Source organism: Thermochaetoides thermophila, assembly GCF_000221225.1.
Source record: "Thermochaetoides thermophila DSM 1495 unplaced genomic scaffold scf7180000011823, whole genome shotgun sequence".
Lineage (NCBI taxonomy): Eukaryota > Fungi > Ascomycota > Sordariomycetes > Sordariales > Chaetomiaceae > Thermochaetoides > Thermochaetoides thermophila.
Genome location: NW_006383039.1, coordinates 344947 through 369011, shown reverse-complemented (window position 1 = coordinate 369011; position 24065 = coordinate 344947). Strand labels below are relative to the sequence as shown.

Here is a 24065-nt window from a genome sequence, read left to right as displayed (position 1 = left end):
GAGAGAGAAAAAGAGAGAGAGGGGCGCCGGAGTGAGAGACAACATACCAAGGCTCCTTAGGCTTCTCCTCCGGCGGAGGTCCCGCAGGCGGCCCGATCCAGCTATGACCAGTGCCTGAGTAACCGACAGGCTGGATAGGGTTCGGGACCCACGAGGGAGGAGGACCAGCCGGGGGAGCATAATGAGCTGTGGTCGGTTGAAGCGGTACTTGATGCTGAGGATAATGGTAAATCGGCTTGGTGTCGTATCCTCCCGACTGGTAGTTAGGGTTACCGACAGGGCGCGGTGCGAAGTTCTCGCCGTCGTTATCGGCTGAGTGTTTCCTGCCGAAGCACATTGTGAAGGAGTGTCGACTGGGTTGTTAGTCGGTTGACTGTTGGTTAGGTAGATTGCGGATTACGGGGGTAGTTGGTAGGTGCAAGAAACCAGTAGGTCGGGAAATTGAAAAGCAGTAAGGCGCAATTGGGATTGCAAAGAGCGCTTTTGTTCCAACGTGAAATTGGCCTTTGCGCACGCCGTGAAGTGACCTAACAGAGGCAGTGCTGTGTGAACGAGATTGGTTGGGAGTAAGCACCTATATGCTGTGACCTCACCGCAGAAGTGTTGAAAGTAGGAAAGGAAGAAACCAAAATAATAATACGGGTGATGATTATTTGCCGTCGCGTGGTCACTTGGCAATTTAACAACGTAATTTCACACGTTGGAGGCTTAGATAGACTTCTTTTGTTTGAGTGATTCCCTTGGTTGGGCACCTGGTCAACAGCAAATTCATCGGATGGAATCTGATGATTCTTGATGCCTCAGCCTTCCCTTGTCAGTGGTTATTGAGTGTAGATGGTGAAAAAAAAAAAAAAAAAAAAAAAAAAGGAAGGACGAGGTACAGGTGAAGGTAAGACGAGAATAGTCCCTAAGAAGACCGCTGTACAGTCTGCCAAGAGGGCTGCTTCAGGGACCACACACTAACAGCGCCCTCAGAAGAAACCAAAGGGCAAATGGAAAGATGCAGCTTACAGAGGAAAGATTTACCCCACCTTATGAGCTTGCACAGCCACCATCAGCAGGCGCAATTATCCTTGATTTTGCTTTTCTCCATGGACTGATGTGTTCTAAAAGCAGAATTGGTCACCTTACAGATGATTGTGAGATCCCGAGACATGGTCAAGTCAAATAAAGGGCTTTCATGTACTTCAATAGACATTGACTTTGTGAGAAAAACTCCCACAAGCTATCGTAAAGTTCATAATTGTCCATTACATATATGTATGTATGCGCGTATGTTAAGCCAGCATAACGCCAACTTTTGGCCCATTCAATATCGTATGTAGTAGAATCTAAGGCATCCGTAGGCATCCTTCTTCATCCTTTTCGACCCTCCAACACCAGCCAGTGTTGGCTTCCATCTAACTATCATGTGTATCCTCTTCCTTTCCTCCTCCTCCTCCCTCCCTCCCTCCCCCCCCCCCCCCCCAAACAAACCCCCCCAAGAAAAAAAAGTCCCAAGGCTATAACACGGCCTTCGCTCTCATCTCCCCTCAATCAGCTCTTCCTCACATCCCCTCAACCTCCCCTTCTCCCCTCCACATCATTCATTCAAGCAGCAGTCCCCCAACTGCTAGCATCCTTCGCCTCCGGATAAAAGAACGCCACCACACCAATAATCACATAGGTGGCGATCAACAACGCGCCCTCCAAGTAATTACTCCTCCCGTCCAAAACCAAGAAATTCGTAATAAACGCCGACACAAACAGACACACCGTCTCGAACAGCGTGAAATACAGCGTCATCTCTCGGTTCATGATCCACCCAATAATCACCACCAGCGGCGTGATGAACAGCGCAATCTGTATCGAACTGCCCACCGCCACGCCGATCGCCAAGTCCATCTTGTTCTTCATCGCCACAGTGATGGCAGTAACGTGCTCAGCCGCGTTGCCCACGATGGGGAGGATGACCAGGCCGATAAAGACTTCCCCCACATGAGTGGTTGCCACCAGGCCGTTGATGGAGTCGACTAGGAACTCGGCGCACAGCGCAACCAGACCAGTTGACACTAACAAAAGGAGCACGGCCGCCTTGCGGGACAGCTCCTCCTCGCCTTGCTCCTCCTTGAGGATCGCTGCGGTAGAGGGCTTGTGCGCGAGCGGGATCTGGGAAGGCATGATTGCGCTTTGGGGATGATATGTCGACGAGGTACGGTGCAGCCGGTCCGGCATGGACTTGATCCTCCGCAGACGATGGGTCGTGCTGTCCTGGACTTGGATGACTGGCACGGCGGGATCAGGCAGGGGCGCGAAAACACCGGGGGCGAGGCGTTCGCGCAGGGTTTGCAGGGGGCTGCGCGTGCGAGGGGTGCCGACTGGGTTTGCAGCGGGAGCAACAACAATTGGGGCCGAAGGGGGTTGCTGGGCGAAGTCGCGACGACGAGGTTCGTAGGGCGAAAGGAGGTTTTGCACGGGGGGTTGAGAGGGACCAGCGATGACGTTGTTGCTGCTGCTTTCGATGGCAGCCCTCTCGTCGTGACTCTTGTGCCCATGCTTATGCTTGTGGTGATGCTTCTTGGAGGAGCGCTTATAACGGCGGCGCTTCTTGCGGTGGTGGCGATCTTCGTCCTCAGCCTCATGGCCATCGTCCTCGTCAGCTGTGCTCGACTTGTGCGACTTAGACCGGCAGGCCTCGTCGGTCAGCTGGTCGCCCTTGGCAGGGTAAGAATCGTTCGAGCTGGACGTCGTCGGCCGAGAATCGCGGTTTGAGTGGTTCGAATGGCTCGAGCTACCGCTGGAACGCCTGCGACGCATCATCCGCTTGATGCGCTTCCGGGTGTCCCTGGAGTGATCCGAAACAGACGATTCCGAGTCGCTCGACGAGGAGCTGTCGCTGCTGCTGCTGCTGCTGCTGTTGCTGCTGTCGGAACTGGACTCGAGCCAGCTAGCAGCTGGGCCAGGTGTGGCTTCCTCATCGATGATGTGCTGAGGCGTCGACTCGTACAGGTACGAGTGTGAGATTAACTGGAAGAGAAGGTAGATGATATACACCAGGAGAAGGATCTGACCAGTCAGCATTTGATGTCCACGACTATGTTTCAAAAGCAAGTACTTACCACACTGGTGCCGCGGCTGATTTTGAGAGACTGAGCGTCGGCAGTTTCAATGTCTCGGAACGAAGCATGAAAGGCGGTCTAAAGAATCAGCATTGGGTCAACCTGAACCAGCTAAAGAGGGCACACATACCGGCAAGACCAGACTGATGACACTCAGACTCAGCAGACAAGCACTCATCTGAGTGACGGTGCTATTGTAGATCTACTCTGGTTAGCGCAGCCCATAGAACCAGGAGCTCACTAGACTCACCTGCTCGCGGAAGAGCAGACCGCCAAGGAAGAATGACATGCCCAGAATGAGCAGCAAGTTGGCCAGGATGGAGCCCAACAACGAGGCCTGGACAATTCGAATCTCATTTTTGGCAAGAGCAATAATGAATATGATCAACTCGACGGCATTGCCAAAGGTCACGTTCAGCAGAGCGCCCAGCGAGTCGCCCAGACGATGAGCAACGGACTCGGTAGCATAGCTCAGCAGTCCGGCTAAGGGCACAATCGCCAGGGCATTCATGGTGAAGATGATAGCCGGCGACATGTGCGTCTCGGCAACGGCAATGCCGACGGGCACGAAGGCAAGCAGCAGGTTGACGCGCGAGTGGAAGAGGATGGTCTTGGTGGTGCGCAGAGCGCGCTGGAACATGTTGCCCTTGTCATTCTTGACCTTTTCGTTGGCATCATTACTTTGGTTGGTGTTGTTGCTGTCATCGCCCTCCTTTCCGTTGGCGACGCTGCCACTGCCAGACTCTATGACAGGCCCCGGCTGTGCAGACGGCGATGATATCGAGGGCTGGTTATTGTTACTACTACTACTGCCTTCGATCTCTGTGCCGTCTGCAGCGACGGGCTGGGCAGCCGTGCCACTCGATGAGTGCTGGGCCGAAGAGGAGATACCATTGTGGAGGCCGGGAGAAGAGGAAGAAGAGTGAAGTTGCTGCTGCTGCTGCTGCTGCTGCTGCTGCTGCTGCTGCTGCTGCTGACCGCCTACGGGCGCCGAATCCAAACGAGGGCTGCCGCCATGCGATGTGGGCTGGGCGATAGGCGAAGCTCCCTTCATCGAAATTGGATGTACTGGAGTGAGGATGTCGGTGTCGACGCGGCCGGCGCAGGCAAGCAATCAAGTGAGAAATGAAGATGAGAGAAGACGTCGAAATGTCCAAGAGACAAGAGCAAGGAGAACAGAGCGCTCCGCGTTGAGTGGCGGCTCTCTTTATACTATACCTTAGTAACAAAACAGCGGCAGCTGTAGGCGGCAGGCAAGCCGTGGGCACCTGTGATAAGTCCGCGTCTGTGGCCAAGGACCGTACCATTCCCGTTTAGAGGGCATTGAGCAGGCTGCGTGCCCTCTCATTGGTCCCCCACATGAGCAGCGAGGCCCCACCCGGTGCCAGCTGCGCTGCGCAACAGGCAAGGGCCTCTGTTACTCGCGGTGGGCCTCTGGAACGCAGCGCCGCGTTCCTGGCGTCTCAATGTGGCTGAGCTGCATGAGCTAACGGATGGAAAGCAACGCCTGGAAGCATACGGAATTTCGAGTTTTTAAGCAAGCTTCTCTTTTTTTTTTCCTTTTTTTTAATCTTGAAGTTTGCAGCTATAGGAATAGTCACAATTGAGAGACTATCATAGAGCAGGACCATTGCCACAAAGAGGACACCATCTTGAAACTTTTCTCTCTACCGGGTACTGATTGGATTAATTATGCCGTAGCTAGACTTACACACTGGGCAAAAGTCGCATGGCCCGTACTCGGTACACGTGTAACCTCCCAAGCAGCAATGAGCCGCCCAATCACCCGCCTAACTCTGTCCTCCTAGAGCCACGGTATCACTCATGCCAGCACGGCAGCCTCAAAGCTTGATATTACTTGGCTGCAACTAACCGCTGGCCTATGCAAACACAGACGATCTGAAATGCCTAACGCCTATGGACGTAAACGGCATCATCATGGAGAGGAATGTTCACATTCACAGTTGGCTGCCTCACTGATAAGCTCTCTTCGTTTGAAGAATTTCTGAAAGCTTAAAGATCCACCTTTACCCAAATGTTCTCCCTCCTTCCCCTGCCCCTCTTTCTCATTCAGGAAGGCCTGTCACATCGCACGTAGCGTGTGACGTCAGCAAGCATGCGCATCATCGATCTCAGGTGTGCTGCGCCACACAGATCGCTCAGATCTGCTCGTCATTTGCTGTCGACCACACTTCATGTCTTTTGTGTTCCTGATGAATCTTGAAACAAAACAAAGTGCAACAGAATCGACGGAATCATCAAAGATTTGTTTGAAGTAGCTTCGAACAGCCAGCTACCACCCGACCGATAACCAACATGGTAAGGTGCCATTGAGCCCAATTGCCAAGATCAACAAAAGGCGGTGAGATGAAACGCCTCGACATTTTTTTTTTTTTGCGCTCACCCAGCCATCGAGCTCACATGAAATGTCAAAGCGAGATGGGTCCTGTTGATGGGATGAAGTTGATCCTTGCATTGTTGCTTGAGCTCTGGAGCAAAGATCGATGATGAGATATGGTGAGTCCTAGACTGGTTAAGCAAGTCATTACTGGGCCTTGAGCTCCAGTTGAGAAGAAAGAAAAAGAGAAAAAAGGAAAAAGGAAAAAGGAAAAAGAAAGAAAAAAAGAAAAAGAAAGAAAAGAAAGACGACACCAAGAGGAATACTAGGAGAATTTGTGAAGCTCGAGAGAACTGGTTTTACTTGTTGGGATGATTGATTGCCTTGCTTTTCTAACCTGGAGAGCAATAGCCATCAAGTGTAACTTTTACGGCACCAAATAAAAGCCACAAAGTACTCTGTGTATGGAAGGCACAAAACATCACAGAGGATACTTATATTTCCAGCGACATAATTCGATATCAATAGGCAGCTTGGGCTATCACTCTTAACCGTGAATGCTTAAGTGCAGTCTAGGTCATAACCCAAAAAAATAACAAAAACCAAAACAACTCCCGACTCAACCTCTTAAACAAAAAAGTCAAAAGTAAAGAAACAACAATAATAACATGATTAAACAAACAAGATCCGCAGATCTATTATAGTCAAAAAGACGACGACGACGACAACAACAGCAACAACAACAACAACAACAACAAAAAAAAACAAAGGTCATGAATCATGCCTCATCATAACTCATAACCATCCGAGGACAACGACTTACATCGAATTCAGAACCAAATCAATACGCCGCCGTCGACCGCCTCTTCAAACTAAACAACCTCTTCAATCCCCTCTTCTCCTCCCCAACAGCAGCAGGGATACTCCTGTCCTCTTCCTCCCCCTCACTCACCCCCGTCTCCTCATCCTCACGCCTAACCCCACTCTCGCTGTCCGGTCTGGCAACCTTTTCCCCATCCACACTTTCCCTCACCCTAGTCTTCCGCTCCTTCCCCTCCCTGTTAGACAACGTCTCGTCCATCTCATCGTCATACCACAGCTTGGGCACGACCAGCCGGTACGGCACGGTACTGCCGCCCGGATCGCGCGGGGAGATCTCTACGTTGAGCGTCACCTCCAGCGCACCCGTCAAGTCAATTGTATACTCCTCGGCGTGCTTGCGCTGCTTGGCAGTGAGGAGCGTCGGCGTGCGGCGGAAGGGCGACGTCTTCGGATCAGACGTGCTCTCCGTGGTGGCCTGGGGGATATTCCCGGTCGTCGCGGCATGCGGGAGACCCGTCGGAGTAGGCTTGTGTCCGCGGGAGGTGTTTGGCCGGACGGCGGTGAAGCAGGCTTCGTCACCCCGCTGGAACTCGTCGTTGATGACCGGGCCGGAGTAGTTATGTTCTTCGTACGCCGCATGCTGGTGACTCTGGGTCTGGGGTTGATCGTGCTGATCATGACGAACAACCGACTCGGTATCCGTGTCCGGCCCGTTGGTCTGCACAGCGACGTCCTTCTTGCTAGCGGTGCTCCTCCTCCTGAACAGGCCGCCAAACTTGGACTGCGAGGCACCAGCCACATTGGACGCAGAGAATGTGCGCACCAGACCGGTCTTACTCGCGCCAGCTTGCTGGTTCGCCTGGCCAACGTGGTCTGCACTCGCGGTGCCCGGACGACGAGACAGTGAGCGCAGGAGCAAGCCGCTGCGAGAGATCGGAGGGCGAGACCTGTCCTTGGGGATACCGCTTGCCGAGACGCTGCCCTCGGTACCGACGGTGGGCATCGACTTGTTGCGGCTGCGGAAGGACAGGCGACGGAAGATACTCCCCCTGCGCTCACCTCCCTCGCCAGGGCCGACCTCAGCCGAGGACTGCGCTGGCGTCGACTGCGGCGTGGTGCCGGGAACATAAGGTCTAATGGAGCACCAGTTGCGATGCGGCAGGAGATGCTTATTATTCCTCGGCTTGCCATCCACGCCATGTGCAAAGAGCGGAATCATGTCCTCGTCCGTTTCTTTATCGAAATGGTGGACCTTGTTCCGCTTGTTGAGCACATCAGCGAGGATTTCCGGCGGCGGGGTGTTGACAATGGCCGACGAAATCACGTTCGGCATGTACCGGAAGTCCTTGTGTTTGGGCAAGCCGAGCTTGGGATTCGAGTAGAACTGGCCGATGGCGGCGAGGTGCACGTCGCCGCTGAGGATCGTCACGCGGACGGACTTGTCGGCGGCCAGGTCCTGGAGGTCCTCGATGACGATACTGCGCTCGCGCTTGTGGCTCTTCGCCGTCCAGTGGTCGTCGAGGTCGTCGAGTACCTCGACGCCACCGTCGATTTTGTTGAGCAGGCCGCCTAGCATGCCCAGCTTGCCGAGCGCCTTGATCGGGTCCATGACGCGCGAGGTGAGGATGTTTTCCAGCCAGACGAGACGCGGGTAGGCAATGGGAACGCCAAGGAGCACGAGGAGGTGGTCGACCTTGCCCTTGTCGATCTCGGAGTAGCAGCGATCCATGAGCTTCTTCCAGGTGTCCTCGCTGACCACCTCTTCCCTGGTCCTCTCCGTGCGACCATCGACGGCCAACAGGGCGACCTTGCCGCCCATCGACATGAACAAGCTACGGCTGAGCTCGTTGATGTACGGGCCCGGCTTCTCGCCAAGTATCCAACTTGGCTCAGCCTCTTCCGTCTCCGAGGGGATGCTCTGGTGCTGGAAGAGCATGTAATACTTGAACGCGACGTTACCGAGACCCGAGAAGACGGGCGAGTTCATGAAGTGATGAGGGTACGAGCCAAACCCATCAATGATGTCGTGGTCGTCCCACATATTCACCATGGGAATCTGAGCATTGGCCATGCCAAACAGACCCTGCGAGAACCACATGCAGTACCGCTCGAGATAGAACGCCTCCAGCTCGTCCTGCATCTCGGGGGTAAACGGCGCATTGTGCTTGTGGATCGGGTTCTTGATGCTCAACCACTCGCGGAAGAGCCTGACATCCTGCATGCAGCGATCGTTATAAATCTGGTCACCACCGCCGATCATGACATGGAAGGGCTGGCTCTGGTGAGCATTCAGCACGTCACGCCACAGGGGATCCGGCCCGCTGAACAGGTTCGAGTCGACGCTCAAGCTGAACCCGTTGCAGCTGTAGAACATGATGTTCATGGGCTGGCCCTTGGCAGGGACCCAGAAGCCGGTCGACGGGCCGCGGTTGATGCGGTACGCGATGCGCTGCTGCTTGTCACGTAGCTCAACCTCGATGTTGAACCGCCAGAAGGTGTAGCCGCGCTCGGCGTGCAGCCTGAAGCCGCGGATGTCACGGTACTTGCCGGCCTTTTCACCGTCCATCTCGGCGCGCTTCCGGCGTGCGGCGAACGAGCCGGGGGGATCGACCATGCCGTCGGGTAGCGGAACGTCCGGAGGACTCCGGGTCTTCTCGAAGAGACCGTCATCGGTCTCGTCCCGGGATAAGTCCCTGCCTTCCTCAAGATGGTCGACAGGCCGGACGTACAAGGTTTCTCCCTTCCTGCCGAGCTTGGGATGACCGGCAAGCGGATCAACATACTCGGGGGATAGACTCTCGTCGCCATCGATCATACGGGGCGGGGTCGGCAGCAGTTCGATCGGCTGGACGAACAGCCTCAACGTCGGGGCGATTTCATAGGATGAGTCGGCGTCGCTCGTTACGATCATGATGGAACCCCTCCAGATTTCCCTGTCGATGTATCCTCCATTTCGGGCCGATCTGTTCGGAACACGCTCATGGCGGATTCCGCAGAACCTCAACAGAGGACCGCACTTGAGATACAGCGGCGGCTTGAAACGCGTGGGAGCTAAAAAGAAAAAAAAAAAACAAGAACACACAAACTTAAGTCAGCATTCAATGCAATAACGCCAATGGGTCTCAGGGGCAGAGAATTTGAGGGGGACTGGGGTAAAATGTACGGGAATAAATCAGAGTCTGCCGGGAAAGCGTGGCATCATTGCTGCGCAGCGAAAAGCACTCGAGACTGTCTGTGGAGTCACTTGCACCAGGGGGGCTTGGGCTCAGGGGACGCAAGTCATCCCAGCGCTTCGAACGGCCTTTGGACTTTCTAGGAGCAGCGGCAAGATGTTGAGGTTCGAACGGGAGACCGCTACGGACACTGAGATCGCTTTGCGACGGGAAGCGGAACTCGCCGTTCTGCACCTCGGCAATGCTGGGGTATATGGCCTGAGCAGTAGGGGGTCTCATACCGTTGACTCTCTCATCATACTCTCCTGCATACGCCTCTCCTTTGCGGGGCCTTACCGACACCGACACCGACGTGGACGTGTTGTTGCTGCGTCGCTGCAGCGACGCGGCGTCTCGTCTTGAGCCGTGCTGTCCAGACGGGTTTTGTATGACCTCGTTGTCGATGTCTATAAGGGCACCGGTCAACGCACCGACAGTGGCATGCTTCCACTCTTCGAGGTACGGCTTGGGCTTGTACATGCCCTGGCCGGGCCGCAGCAGCTGTTCACGCGCACTGAAATCGGCCTCGGAGATCTGATGATGCTCCTCGGCCCGCTGGTGCGTCTCGGGGGCATGCTCGACACGGTCATTCGCAGGGCCGTGAGGAGGAGGGTTCGCGGCTGCTGCTGAAGGCGGCATCGGTTTCCTCAGCACGTTGTGTTGTCCCTGCCGAGGAGCGTTGTGGGCGCTTGGGGCGGGAACATCAACACCACGGCCGAGGATCTGATCTGCCTTCTTTTGGCTCGGCGTCCTGGTTATTTTGCCAGAAGCAGGGTAGGCCAGCAGATCTTCATCCCGCAGACTTTCTCCGTCGAGGCTGTCGTTGAAGGTACGCTGGGTCGACTGGCTCTGAGCCGGCAAGTCATCGGCATTAAAGATCGATTCGGGGTCGGAGACTCTCCTCGGCCACGGGTCGCCCTGATATTTCTTGGCTCTCCTCTGCCGGCGGCCTGGGGGCGTGGTGGTAGCGACGTCCTCAAGAGCATCTGGCAACTTGATATCATTCCTGGCTGCGCGCTCGCGGAAGCTGAGATTGCGCCGAATGCCAACTGTTTGGTCGGAAGCGGCCGGAGGAGCGTCTTTAGCCGACATAGAAGATCGACGGGCCCGGGCACGCCCCCCCTGAGATGCATTCTCCTCCCGCTGGATCGCACCATTTGCTGCCGTCGTCGTCGCCGCCGCCGCCGCGGCAGCTCTTTCCCTAGCAGCCCTCTCCGCAGCTTCTACACGAGCACGTTTATCCTCCTTCGAAATGCTGTCGAGGGCTGACTCGAGCTGTTGCAGGGGCGAGCGGTCCGCGACCGCTTTTGGTCGCTGTGCGGACGTCCTCCTTGAACTCAGGTGCAAGGACTGCTCGGCGGCAGACGTCCTCCGCTGCTGCCGACCACCGTTAGCAGGAGCAGCGTCCATGGCAGCAAGACTATGGTCCGTCGGTACCCTGTGCGAGCGTGGAACAGCGGGGTCATTGTGTGAATGTCTGGTCTTGTCCACCGCTAGCTGCTGGGACGTGCGCAGGTGCTCCTCGGCCGCCATCTTTCTATGGTATTGGTCGCTTCCAGAGTACGAGGCAGACGATTGAGATGGCTGCCGGCGAGAACCGACAGGAGGATAGTTGAAAGAGGGGACGGTGCGCGGCACGTCGGGAGCGGCGGGCGGGGGCTTGCCTGCTATAGAAGCATAGCTCTCGTCTTGCTCGTGACCTTGGCTTCTGCGTCGTCGACGGTTTTCCAACAACTCGGGAGGGTACTGCGTGGCGCCGTAGGGCAGAGAGGGGGGTCGAGGGGTAAGACCGGTTGGGGTGAAGCTAGACGCAGTGGGCGACGCAAAGGGGCTCAGAGTAGAGTCGGTGGGGGCGTCTGATTTTGTAGTCTGGATTGAGAAACGATTCGATCGTGACCGTCCCTCTGCCGAAGCATCCAATGATGAGGGGCGTTCCCGCGAAGCGACTTGGTCATCCAGTAGGGACGAGCGACGAGCTTTGGTTTGGCCCTGGCCCGAGGGGGACAGATTGCCCCAGTAGGGCGCCGACATGGTGAAATGGCCCTCGGGTTGGGTTCGCGTGAGGGGCGTGCCGTTTGAGTCACCAGGCGCAAGTTGGCGTGGAGTGCGTCGTCGATGTGGGATTCGATCGCGGCAAGTGTTAGCTGCAGTGCCGAAGACGTTTGATGGGCCAATGGCTTGATGCTCAATGGAACATCAAATCGTGTCACTGGCATCAATGCCTCAATGGCTCGATGGCTCAATGGCTCGATGGTTCAATGGGCGACTCGGCTCTCGAGCGTGGCCAACTGCCCAACCGCCCAGGGCTGAGCTCGCTGTGCACGTTACCCTCCGTGCAGACGTCGTCGTCGTCGTCGTCGTCGTCGTCGTCGTCGTCGTCGTCGTCGTCGTTTCTGTGCGTGAAGAGTCTGCGCGAATGTGTCTTAGGGGGCCCAGCTTGTGACAACGATACCACCCTAGCCGGTTTGCCCTCGCAGACACAGAAACGCCTTTTGCTCTTCCACACACACGCGCTCGTCTGCTGGCTTGTTTGGACTCGAAAGAGTGGGCAGACCGCTGGTTGGAAGGGAGCGAGGGAGACCCAGAAGCTAGGAGCTGGCAGAGTCAACGCAGCTGCAGGGCGGTCGACAGGATTTGTGGGCGGGCCATGCATGGGGCCGCGAAGTCGCCAATATCGTGCAGACACATGCGCAGTCGGGCGCGATGGTCCACGTCCACTCCTCGACCTGTTACAGCTCGCACCACACAGCGGCCACTCAGCGCTCTCCGCCACTTATACCGATCCGTACAGTCCGCAGTCCGCATACAACACCATGCGATGCAAGTGCAGTTGCAGGGACAGACGAGCCTGTCTGTATGTGTGTGTGCGAGACACAAAAAGGCCGAGCTGTCTAGCCGGAGTTTCCTCGATGTCTTGAATGTCTTGGAAGCCGTCTTCTTGTCATGGACTCACGCGCTGTTTCTTGTCGGTCTCTCGAGTTTCTCGACACATTTCCGAGTGCCCAACCCCCCCGGAGCTGGAACAAGACGGTGGGTGTTAAAGCCCGGCCCGTCCAATGCGGTGGGCCATTGGTGGCAGGGAGGCTTTGACCAGGACGTTCTTTCAGGCCTGGCCTTGGCGGCGGTTGGGCTGGGGTTGGCAAGGGTCCCATTCTGGATCTGAGTGGGAATTGTGGGGCTGCACGACCCCTGCTGTTGGGGCCTTTTGGCATCGACGTCCGAAAAATCGGAAGGCGGGAAGAGCCACAATTCACCCGCTCCACTGGCCTGTGTCCCCGAGGTTTGACGCTTTGCCATCAATTGGGCTCTCTGACTGGGCAAAGGCACTCTCCATTCGTTTTCTTTTTTTTTTTTTTGCTTTTTTTCTCGCAGTGAATGGAGTCGATTCCTCGCATTGCCTGGCATCACGCGAGAAATAATGGTGGCTGGCTGTTACGGGGGGACCGGCAGTGCAAATGAGTGGAAGGGGGGGGGGGCTTCTTGACTACTGTAAGGGGCAGCAAATCTTCCCTGTCAACGTAGTCACCCCTTTTTCGATGACACAAGTTCTATTGAAGGATGCTTTGACAGAGTCGTCAGGTCTTACAATCTTACTGTAGTAGTAGAACTACAAAGTGCTTGAAATATAGGAAGCTTGGGCTCCCAGGCAAGCAGTGGATCACAAGTGCGGCTACTTAACATTGGTAGTAGGTGCTTGAGCAACAAAACATTTTCAGACAGATGATATTCATCATCTATCTTCCCTCTCCTTATTCACAACACAGCAGGCAGCTATTCCGGATCTTCTTTCCACTTTTCTTTCCATTCTTATCGCTTTGGCTTTTCTTCTGCCTTTCCTCCTCCGTCTCCTTTCTTTCTCTCTTCCTTTTCGTTTACTTCCCTTCTTCGGTATACCTTCGCTTTTCTGTCCCTTTTCTCTCCTTAAGCGTACTATTGACAGAAGAATTGTACCGGTACTAGCCTCAACAGCGAGCTAAAAGCCCGCAACAATTATAGTTCAATCTGCTGCTTAAAGCTTTTTTTTTTATCTTGAACAGACTTTTGTCTATTCGCCGCCTTGCTCTGTACGAAGTACTTCCACCATCAAATGCCCAATGCAGTCATTGTCCAGGAAGCACAAAGTTGGTTGCTCCGGGAGACGTACGGTTTTCGGTCCTGGTGTCAAGAGGTCAAAGTTTGTTTGTTACAAAGGCATGGTGACCCCAGGGGCTGTGCAGACTGAAAATCCGGGCTTATACAAATGTACGCTACATTGATGGGTGACATACCTCCGCCAGTTTACAGGACAGAATACAGATCTGACGCGGCGGTGGGGTTGGGGTTGGGGGGAGGGGGGGAGGGGGGGGGGGGGAAGGAGGGGGAAACCCTAGGAAGAAACGACCAATTCGAAGGAACCATTAGAGATTGGAAGAACACTAGAAGAGCAGGTTCTCCAGAAATGTCTGGATCTAATTGCCCAAGGTTCACCTACCTGCCCCGTAATCTGCCAACGAGCGACTGGCGATACCTAGCGGAAAGGCACGGAAGCATGCTGAGCACTGGACTCATGGTATTGGAAATATAGTGTGACGTTCTCCTCATATCCTTTTTTGCATACTTCTGGGATAATGTTTTTGGCTGAGTTCCACGCGAGTGAAATGAGTAAGTTTTGTTGGGGCAACGGCAGTTGGGCGTTTTGTTTTGCACAGTCGTGTCCAGAGGGCAGTGCCTTGAAGCTATCCGAGGTTTCACCACGTCAACGCCATTGTCCGTCATGCTTTACCTTGCTGACCGAGGATATCATAATTGCAGGTGACTCAGCCACGGATACTCTTCAGATCGAACGCCCAGAGCCCATATTTTGCATGTGGCGAGGTTCTGTCATGCAGTATTAACCCAATCAACGCGGCGGACTTTCTTTCGGGCTGCAAAGGATGACCATCCAAAGTTCAGGCTACCCTCAGACTTCAGGTTAGCCTTCCCTTTACTTTTCCTTATCCCACATGTACCCAACCGCCGTGTTGTCGGGAGAGTTTTCCCGTTCATTTTCCATCACATCACATTGTTAATGGTCATTGGGTATCCGCTGCCTGTATCCTTAAGGTGCAGGATCGATTTTACCCCTTTACTCCAACACTGACTAGACATTGCATGTGTTCCTTTGATGTCTTCGCGGAAACATAGATCCTGCTACCGCTATCAGCACCGCTGCGGCTGCATTGCAGTTCATCGACTTTACAACGAAATTAGTCACAAATGTTGCTCAGATCTACGCATTAAAAACCGGCGAGACAGGACGAAATGCTTCGCTCGCTTCAGTCATCCACGATTTGGATTCTCTAATTTCCAGTGTCCAGAAAAGGTCTGGAGAGCTGTCAAACGTGGATGAGCCAGGTGTCACAGATCGCATACTTCTCGACTCATGCCAGCAATGCCTGGAAATAAACCAGGAGTTAAGGGCAACTTTGGATGTCGTCAAAGCTGACAAAACGATGAATTCGACGGGAAAAGCCTTCAAGGAAGCTTTCAATGCTGCGATGCGTTCGCTGGCTTCCGGACCCCGCATGAGTAAGCTGGTAAAGGACCTTGATCAGATCAAGAGTCAAATCAACATGGCCGTCTTGGTATCATTATGGTAAGGAAGCTAAGCTCATCGTCCTATTCCATTTTCACAAGACGCTGGGGCGTAGACAGCTGACACGAGATTTTTTTTTGTTTGTTTGTTTTTTTGTTTGTTTGTTTGTTATAGGCACCAAGGCCATGATCAACGAAACACTTTCCAGGACATATTTCAACAACAGGCCGAGATCGTCGCAAAACTTGATCGCCTTGCGGACAAGCGCAACGGACAGGACTTGACGAGAGAGTTCGGTTTCTTCATCGAGAACAGGATCCGTTCCATGGTCAATCAGGTCTGGAAAACTGAATGGCTTCCCGACAGGGTTGGAGAGGTTGTGACACAGAAGACCGATCTCACCCGCGATCTGGAGAAGAAAGAGCTTTTAGCGATCATTGAAACACTTCGTTTTCCTTCCATGGATGACAGAGAACAAGCAATTCCTGATGCTTACAAGAGCACATTCTCCTGGTTACTCGCATCCGACGCAGCTAATCAGCATCAAAAATGGGATAACTTTCCATCTTGGCTCCGGGAAGACACAAAAGATATCTACTGGATTACTGGAAAGCCAGGATCGGGAAAGTCGACACTCACGAAAATATCTGGTTCGGAATCCTGACCTTGGCATGCACCTGAATTCTTGGGCAGGGAGAAGGGCACTTTTGAAAGCGAGCTTCTATTTCTGGAACCCGGGGAGCGAGATGCAAAAATCATGTATCGGTCTATTACGGACTCTTCTGTATAGACTGCTCCTGCACAAACCTGACCTTGCTTACCAAGCTATCGACAAGAAAAGGTGGGCATTGATACGCATGTTTGGGAAAAAGACTCGCCCTCGAGATGTGGCCTTCCTGGGACATGGATGAACTCACGTCTGGCCTTATGGCTATTATCTCAGCGGCCGGCAACGATTATAAAATTGCCTTGTTTATTGACGGGCTTGATGAATTCGAAGGGGGCCACGAGTTCCTAGTCAATTTCGTCAAGAAGCTCAGCTGCCAAGACGGTGTCAAAGTTTGTGTCAGTAGTCGGCCCTGGAATATTTTTTGTGATTCGTTTGTTCGGCACCCAAGCTTACGGATGGAAGACTTGACAAAAAATGACATAGATCGCTTTGTTCGCGGCTACTTAGAGGCCCTCCCGGGATTTACCGAACTCCAAGCTACCGATCCTGAAGATACAGAGGAACTCATTCAGAGTGTTATATCCAAGGCCAACGGTGTTTTTCTATGGGTTGCGCTGGTTGTGAGATCGCTAAGCGAGCAGATAAGAGATGGGAAAACACTTGCCATCCTTCAGCAGACGGTTTCAGATCTTCCACAGGAACTTGAAGATCTGTTTGAAGCGATTCGACGCCGGATTGACGCTAAAAATCTTGGTCAGGCAACGAAGTATTTCCAACTTCTCAGATCCACACCAAGACCACACCGATTCTCGGCCCTTAAACTTTGGATTACTGATGATTGCAGGGGCCCCGACACGCGAGTTGCCATTTGATGAGACAGAGAAGTTTGAACACTTCAAAAAAAATTGCGGAAAACACTGTCAGAAGGCGTTTGAGCTCCTGTACCTTGGGTCTGCTGGAGGTGACTTCGTCTGGCGATGTAACTTACTTACATCGCACTATCCAGGAATGGATCTCGCGGCCAGAAGTGTGGGACAACATTAACCGCAACACACCAAGTGATTTCCATCCTAACCTCGAGCTATTCAAGGCAGAAACAGTCTTACTGCCGTATTCCATTTGGATGAGCACGGATCCCTTACATGATGTGGGCCAGTGCTTTTACCATGCGGCCATGATCCAAAAGACCGCTGGGGTTGAAGAACGAGTTACGGAGATCTGGAAGCGACTGGTCACATCTGCTGTTCGTCTATGCTCTACGCTTCATAGATGTGGATGAGCGTTTTCTGAACTTCACGCCCCCGGAATTTGCTTCCGACATATATGCGAGTCCGCTAATACTATTGGGCATGCTTGCTGCTTCCTTTGGATGGAATCCCTGGTCCATCCATATCATTTCTGAGGTACAATCTGTCAGGCGCAAGGCTCAAAAACAGGTGAACAGTCCCTACCTGCTTTTCGTCCTAATCATCGCCGCACTAGGGCCCCAAAAGCATCCTTGGATATCTGCTCTCCATGAGACGTTTGGTCTGGAGCCAACAAAAATGCTATTGTCGGGCATGGGCGATAGGGACCACCCAACTTCATGCAATCAACCCCCTGTGTTGCTAAACGGCAAGATTCTAACGCCGGTGTTACTTGATCCTGAGCAGAGGATCAAAATCGTTGAAGCGATAACTAAGATGTGCGCACAAGAGGCCAAGGTCTTGCACATACGGAATGAGGATTCGCTTACTCAGACGATGCGTATGCAGCAGTGGGTTACCGTGGAGGAACGTGCATACAGTCATAAAGTGAAGCGACTGGTTAACACTGCAGTGGAACAGTACCGCTCATATTACCGTCTAATCAAAGCTTCGGAACATTCAGTCGATGCTATGGGTGATGTAGTTGATGGTAGGGACAGTTTTGTTGATAAAAAGAATCGTTCGGGCAAAGTTGGAGACGTTATTAAGTTGAGTTTGCGAAAGAGCAGAAACCTAATCGCCAAGGGAAAAAACGCAGATAGCCAGTGATCCTGATAAGAGCAATAGACCACCAACTATTTCTCAGTTTGCTGACATCAGATGTGTGCCTTACAGCTCTAGGATCTAGCGGTCCACAAACCTTGGAACATGATAATATATTAACAAATTCAAATGGTGGAGGACGGTGTCTTTAACAGGAATAGGCTTCCTTTTGTCCCACGCACACTGTGCCTGGCTAGCACTGGTGTGGCTCCAGGATTATTTGTGCTCTGGCAGCTGCGCAATGGCAAACACATCTTACGCCGAACGGCTCAGGAAAGGAGGTACCCCCCTAATTCCCCTGAAGCTCCAGGTGTCTCCACCAGTTGCTGTGGGGACAACATGTGTTCCCCTGTTGTTTACTTGCTTTCGTTCGATATCGGCAATGCTATTGTTTCACGGAGTAAGCATAGGGTTACCTAACATAACATCCTAGTACCGTAAACTCGCTGCTGAACCGGATCAGGAGCCAATACTCTGCCACCTTTGCTGACCAGAGTCAGGATCTCGCAACATAAACTCTCCTGGAAGTCCGATACATCGCAGCCTGAGATGACTATCAAGTCGGCGCATGTGAGTTTTATTAGTTCCCATCCTTTAGTGCTGTCTACAAGTATAGATTAGATGAAAATTATCTACAAGACAGACAACTAGAACACAAGAAGTAGCCCAACTCCATTAAATCATCAAAGACGTCTGGTCCATCCCTAAACGAATAACAGCCCCGTTCCCCCGTCAAACATCAAAGGCTGACGTAAAATGCATCGCCTAACCATAACTTTCTCATTCTCTCATTCTCGTCGTTCAGGCGACCCCAACCCCTAACGCCCATGCAATGTCTATCAGCCCCGTCCCATTTACCATTGCCCTCCCAGACCCTCTAACCTGGCAACAGGTCGTGGACACCTGTTATGCGCGCAACACAACTCTTTACTACCCCTTCGACGCAACAAAGTGGCTCAGTATTCGAGGTTCTCCGTGTGCAGCCGCTATTCTCGCGGTTCTGGATCGGGTGGCGCGACGGGAAAACATGCACTTATTTGGTAAACGAGAAGGAGCCTGACGCAGACGTAATCGGAAAGATGGATTGTGAGGAGATGATTGGGGCTTTCTGTCTTGACAGGGTTTTGGTAGGGTTGACGTGGGGGGGGGGGGAGAGGGAGTATGGCGAGGATAAATGTGCCATGTAGCATGAATCTCATTCATCAAAAACAGTCCTTCTTCCTGAGATCATAGATGTGCAGATGCCGCTGTCAAAAAGAAGTCACTCACCGCCTTGATTTGTCCGGCAAAATCTAACTACCAAGAGTTTCTCAGCTTTAGGGGGATCCTCTCGCTAATACTGCCAACTGCGGACACTAGCAGCCTTTCTCTTAGTGAGTTGGTCTGCTGTGGTTCTAGTAACCTCGCGCAAAGGCGGTGAGCAATTTCTCTTAACAGAGACCGTCTCATTGGACTCTGGGTGATACAATTAAGTCATTCACGTGGTCTTTCATCTGTTTCTTGGAAACCTGGACTGATAGGTACTTCCTCTGCCTCCTCATGCAATATTTCCAACGGCAGGAAGTCTACAATCGGGATATGTGCTTGTACCTATGCGGAGACACATCGGTTTATCATTTCATTGGTGTTAAGCACTACTGCATGGAACTAGCTTACCTCTGCCGCACAGCCACTCTTGCCCATTTTTTGTGACCCTTGACTGACAATATCCCTTCCCATCAAAAAATATTGGCCATCTTTGGTTCTTTCGACATTTTCTCCCCTCTCAGGGAAGTCTCTCAGAACAATGTGCTGGGTTTCACGATTCGAGTTACGGATTCGATGTCTATTGTCCAGGGCCTTCGTTCTTTTTTTTTTCGAAATCAATCCTTGTATGGAAAGACTTCCTAGGTTGTTTCTCCCATCCATTTTTACTTACTCTTTTTCTTAGTTTTCTTTTCCCTTCCAGACTTCGTCGTCTTCTTCCATAGGGTGATCATCGCGGACCTTTTTGATATCACATCCCCTTCAGGTCGATATGCTGGTTTGTCAGCCGCAAATTGGTTTTGCGATAGTGGAAGTAGAGCGCTGGACCTCCAAATAGCTAATAGAAATGGCTGACGGGCTTTTCCGCGATCCTGAGGTCCCGAGCAATTGAGACTTGTACGGTCGTACGAAGCCAGTACTTAAGTTGGCAAGCTGGAGCCTCATGTCCCCACTCCTCTGCTTCTCTACAGCCCAGGCAAAGTCTTCGATACTTTGCTTTTTGATTATTTGATTCATGTTCCTATACCTGCCTTAGATGTTTTAGGTCAACGTGTAGAATCTAGTTTTATTCCATTTTTTTCGTACTACTGGGTGACATCTGTTCTTGTTGTTGGCCCTTCTCTGCATCTCCTCTACCTCACACCGGCTTCAAGAGGCACGATGCTGGATCCCTTTACTATTGTCGGCACTGCAGCAGCAGGCTTGCAGTTTTTTTAGTTTGCAGCGAAAGTGGTGAAGGTGCTGCTGGAGGACCGCGATGGATTCAAGTCCCAGAAAAACTGCAATAAATTCCTGAATGATCAAGCTCAAAGACTTGATTCCATCATCTCATGTCTCACAACATCCTGCAGCGAGTTGATAGCAGGCTGCGAACCAGGAAGCCTCAGCGATAGTATTGTCGAAATTTGTGACGAGTGCCACGCCGTCAGCAGGGAATTGAAAGAAGTCATAAGAGTGTTCGATAACAGCTCGCAACCGAAGAAGTTTTGGTCCCAGATTGCGGGCTCGAGTTTGAGAGACAAGATCAAAGAGGCGAAAGAGCGAATATTAGCCTGCTGCAGAATCAACTCCTGTTGGTCATCTCAGCATCTATCTTGTAAGAATTGCCCCATGGAGAAAAACACTTGCTCCCAACCCCCCCAAACAGGCGACAGGGCTAATGCGGAACCATTCTACAGACATCAGACCTATGTTCAAGGAAAGCAGATTCGTGATGTCTCGGTCAACTGGTCTGATTCAATCAACAATCTTGGTAACATCGACAATGACACCAAAGATACGCTGCAGGCTTTACTCAACACGCTTATAAGCGATGGGACTGGGACATCAGATCACTCTCAAATGCTTCGATCCATCATCATCGACTCAAATGCATGGAAGAGTGATTGGCTGCCTAGCACAGTTCGCGATGCCATAATGTCAGAGAATGATGATCTCCCCTCAGAAAAAGAGGAAGCCCATCTCGATGAAAGTTATCTACGCCATCTTATTTGGTCGCTTCGTTTTGAACAAATCAATAATCGTGAAGAAGCAATTCCACAGGCTTATCAGAACACCTTTTCTTGGCTTTTCCCCCCACTCAACCTACTGATACGCCTCCACGATGGTCGGATTTCTCGTCTTGGTTGGAGCAAGATACAAAAGACATCTATTGGATTACAGGAAAGCCAGGATCGGGGAAATCAACATTGATGAAATACCTCACTCATCACGATCAGCTTAAGTGCAGACTGCAACAGTGGGCTCGTGGCAAGCCTTTGCTACTTGCTACCTTCTACTTCTGGGAAGCAGGAGAGGATAGTCTGCAAAGATCCCAGATAGGACTATTACGCAGTCTACTCTACCAATGCTTCCGAGAAAGACCCAGCTTGGTATATCACTCAATCTCACCACAAAGACGAGCGTTCCTACGCTTGTGGGGAACTAAGCTGGATACTTGGCCGCAGTAGGAAGAACAGGAACTGATGGCCTGCTTCAAATCATTGGTGAGGGGGGCAGGAGATGACTACAACATTGCTTTGTTCATTGATGGGCTTGACGAGTTTCACGGTGATAAGAAAAATTTTATCAGCCTGGTTGAAGAGGTGAGCCGTTGGGATGGCACGAAAATATGTGTCAGCATCCGGCCTGAGAACATCTTCCATGAACACTTTTGCAACACTCCAAAGCTAAAGATGCAAGACCTGACGGGGAACGATATCACGATTTACGTACTTGGTCAGCTCCAGTGACCTGCCTTTGATAGTTTCCGCATTGTTGATCCAAGAGCAGCCAATCGTCTCCTCCAAAGCATCGTCGAGAAAGCAAATGGCGTTTTTATTTGGGTGCGACTGGTTGTCACAGCACTCAAAGGACGACTACAGGAAGGAGAGAGGTTAAGTGTCCTTCAACAAACCGTTGATTGCCTTTCGGGGGCAATTTGAGGAATTACTTGACACAATTAGGCGCCGCATCAACCACAAATACCTTAAAGAACCCGCACCGTATTTCAAAATTCTCAAGACTCATCAGTTGCACCTCAAACGGTATCCTTTCAAAGAAATTTCGGCCGTGAAGTTCTGGTTGGCAGTTGAGGATGATAATATCGCTCTCAAGAAGTTTGAAATGCCAGTTGATAATGATGCCAGAGATCGATACATTGAGAGCATTACAGATGTTGTTCAGCGACTTCTCAGCAGCCGGTCAATGGGGTTACTAGAGCTCTCGTCTCTTGGAAACGTTGACTACATGCACCGGACTGTCAAAGAGTGGATCGATCGCCCAGATGTTTGGGATCAGATTAGCCAAGATACTTCAGACGACTTTGATCCAGCATTTTCGCTTCTTAAGGCAGAAACAGCACTCCTTATAAGTGGGGTAAACGGATCCTTAGTCTTCCCCGGTGAGATGATGCAGCGAATTGCTATGTCCGGATTTGAACTTCCCAACCCTGAGCCCCACATCAGAAACAATGAGATATTCTTCATAAAAAGCGACTTAGGTCTCAGTTTGGAGTACGCGCTTTTGGTCACCCTAAGCGGCAAAAAGGAGAGGTGTCTGCCTGAAGTATTCAAGCGAATGCAATGCGATCTTGCACGGCTATGTATCTGGTGGGAGATGAACGCGACAAGGGGTCGATGGCCATCACTACAGAGTTCTACGTCTTGACGAAAGAGATGTCTAATGGCACCTTGCCATCACCTGGCTTTCATGGGCTTGGTCGATGGCAAACCTATCGAAGAATGTTTGATTTGGGTTTCATAAGCGTTGTTTCTGCATTTTGTGGTATAGTTTCCTGGGTTGCTGCGTCATTGCAAAACATGACACCGGAGAAACGAGCCGAACACTGGCATCAATGTCTACTAGCCGCCACTGTCGGACCCGGATGGGATCCACGCCCTGACTATTTGCACGGTGACAAGATGGCGTTTTGTTGGAGATCGTACTCAGCTGAAAGGCTTCGAGTTGTTGAGCTGTTGCTCGGGCCGAGCTGTCTTGCTTTTTGGAGCCGCAAAACTTGTCGAAAGGCCTTTAGACTCTGCAAACAACAAAAACGATACATTGCGGAACGCTTAAACATTAAGCCTGACGATGAAGAATTCTGGACCAATTGGCAAAGAATCAATGAGCAACTCTTCGGGTCACTAGTGGTCAAGAACTCTGATGGTGTTGGCCGACTTCGTCAATTTTTCCATGATGTGGTGTTATGGCTGACCTAAGGAACAGCCGCAACGGAGAGCCATCTCGATGACAACAAAGGCTCGGGCGCGCATGCAGCAGCTGAGGTATGGTGGCCGACTTGAAGCACCGTCCAGTCTGTCTCAAAACGTCGAGGTGTCCCAACCAGCTTTACTACCTAATCATTTCTTACCCCGATGCATTCTACAGGCCGCAAGGATATCGATATACGAGCGTCTACCTGAGCCGGTAGCGATCATCTTAGCAACAGGGGATGATTGCGTCGGTAAAACTATAAAAAAAGCTAGCAAGAAATTAGTCAGTAGAAAGGGAACTAATGATAGTTATAAGCGAGGAACTATAGTAGTTGAGAGAAAGAAGGAAAGGAATTCATCCCAAACTGAGAGCTTCACATAATGGCACGTTTTAATATTCCATGTATTAGGGAAGAGGGATGGATTGATTGGGGAACTTCTGTGCGAGCAGTCGCAATGTCTTTGGGTTTTCGCGACAAGAGGATCTCATTTTTATTTTTTTATTTTTTTTTTTTTTGCTGAGTCCCTTGGGTATGTAAGTTTGTCTCCAGGAAAATGTAGGCTTGCCTTATGTAAGCAGGATCGCCCCGCAGCTTCTGCCTAGGCAGGTCCCGTGAGGACGCGCGATTCAATTGGCCTTCGCTGTGAAATGCGCGAGGCCACGCGTTTAGGCTTCGCGGCTCAATTGGACCTTACTCCTTGTCGCCGCTTTCGCTAGGTCTCTATCCAGACTTGGGGACCCTAAGAAGTCTGGTAGATAGACAGGACCGATATTTTCAAGACGGAAAGATCGTTGTAATGGAAGCATTCGATGCGGCCTACAATATTGCAATTACCGTCCATTGACTCTCGAGTGGCTTCGCCAACTAAGATTAAAACCCTGTTTGAACCCCCAGATCAACGATTGGAACAGAATCCGTCACC

At 51.9% G+C, this 24065-nt stretch overlaps 5 protein-coding genes across 5 annotated transcripts in view; all 5 read right to left on the bottom strand.

Annotated features, from left to right (window-relative positions):
* CTHT_0073680 (uncharacterized protein) overlaps positions 1-337 on the bottom strand; it is a gene marked incomplete at both ends in the record, with an annotated part of 1425 nt that extends 1088 nt beyond the window's left edge. The window contains one exon of the mRNA XM_006697561.1: positions 48-337. Within this exon, the coding sequence (XP_006697624.1) occupies positions 48-337 (290 nt within the window). The remainder of the gene's footprint in view (positions 1-47) is intronic.
* Positions 338-1590: 1253 nt separating this feature from the next.
* CTHT_0073670 (serine/threonine protein kinase-like protein) lies at positions 1591-4152 on the bottom strand (the record flags this gene model as incomplete). Its single annotated transcript, XM_006697560.1, has 4 exons — positions 1591-3045; positions 3099-3176; positions 3229-3300; positions 3349-4152. The coding sequence occupies 4 exons, from the start codon at positions 4150-4152 to the stop codon at positions 1591-1593; spliced, it is 2409 nt and encodes an 802-aa protein (XP_006697623.1).
* Positions 4153-6277: 2125 nt separating this feature from the next.
* CTHT_0073660 (uncharacterized protein) lies at positions 6278-9169 on the bottom strand (the record flags this gene model as incomplete). Its single annotated transcript, XM_006697559.1, has 1 exon — positions 6278-9169. One exon carries the CDS (start codon positions 9167-9169, stop codon positions 6278-6280), a length of 2892 nt encoding a protein of 963 aa, XP_006697622.1.
* A 211-nt stretch (positions 9170-9380) lies between these two features.
* CTHT_0073650 (uncharacterized protein) lies at positions 9381-11501 on the bottom strand (the record flags this gene model as incomplete). Its single annotated transcript, XM_006697558.1, has 1 exon — positions 9381-11501. The coding sequence occupies one exon, from the start codon at positions 11499-11501 to the stop codon at positions 9381-9383; it is 2121 nt and encodes a 706-aa protein (XP_006697621.1).
* A 208-nt stretch (positions 11502-11709) lies between these two features.
* On the bottom strand, positions 11710-12767 carry CTHT_0073640 (uncharacterized protein; the record flags this gene model as incomplete). Its single annotated transcript, XM_006697557.1, has 2 exons — positions 11710-11878; positions 12424-12767. 2 exons carry the CDS (start codon positions 12765-12767, stop codon positions 11710-11712), a joined length of 513 nt encoding a protein of 170 aa, XP_006697620.1.
* Positions 12768-24065: the final 11298 nt, after the last annotated feature.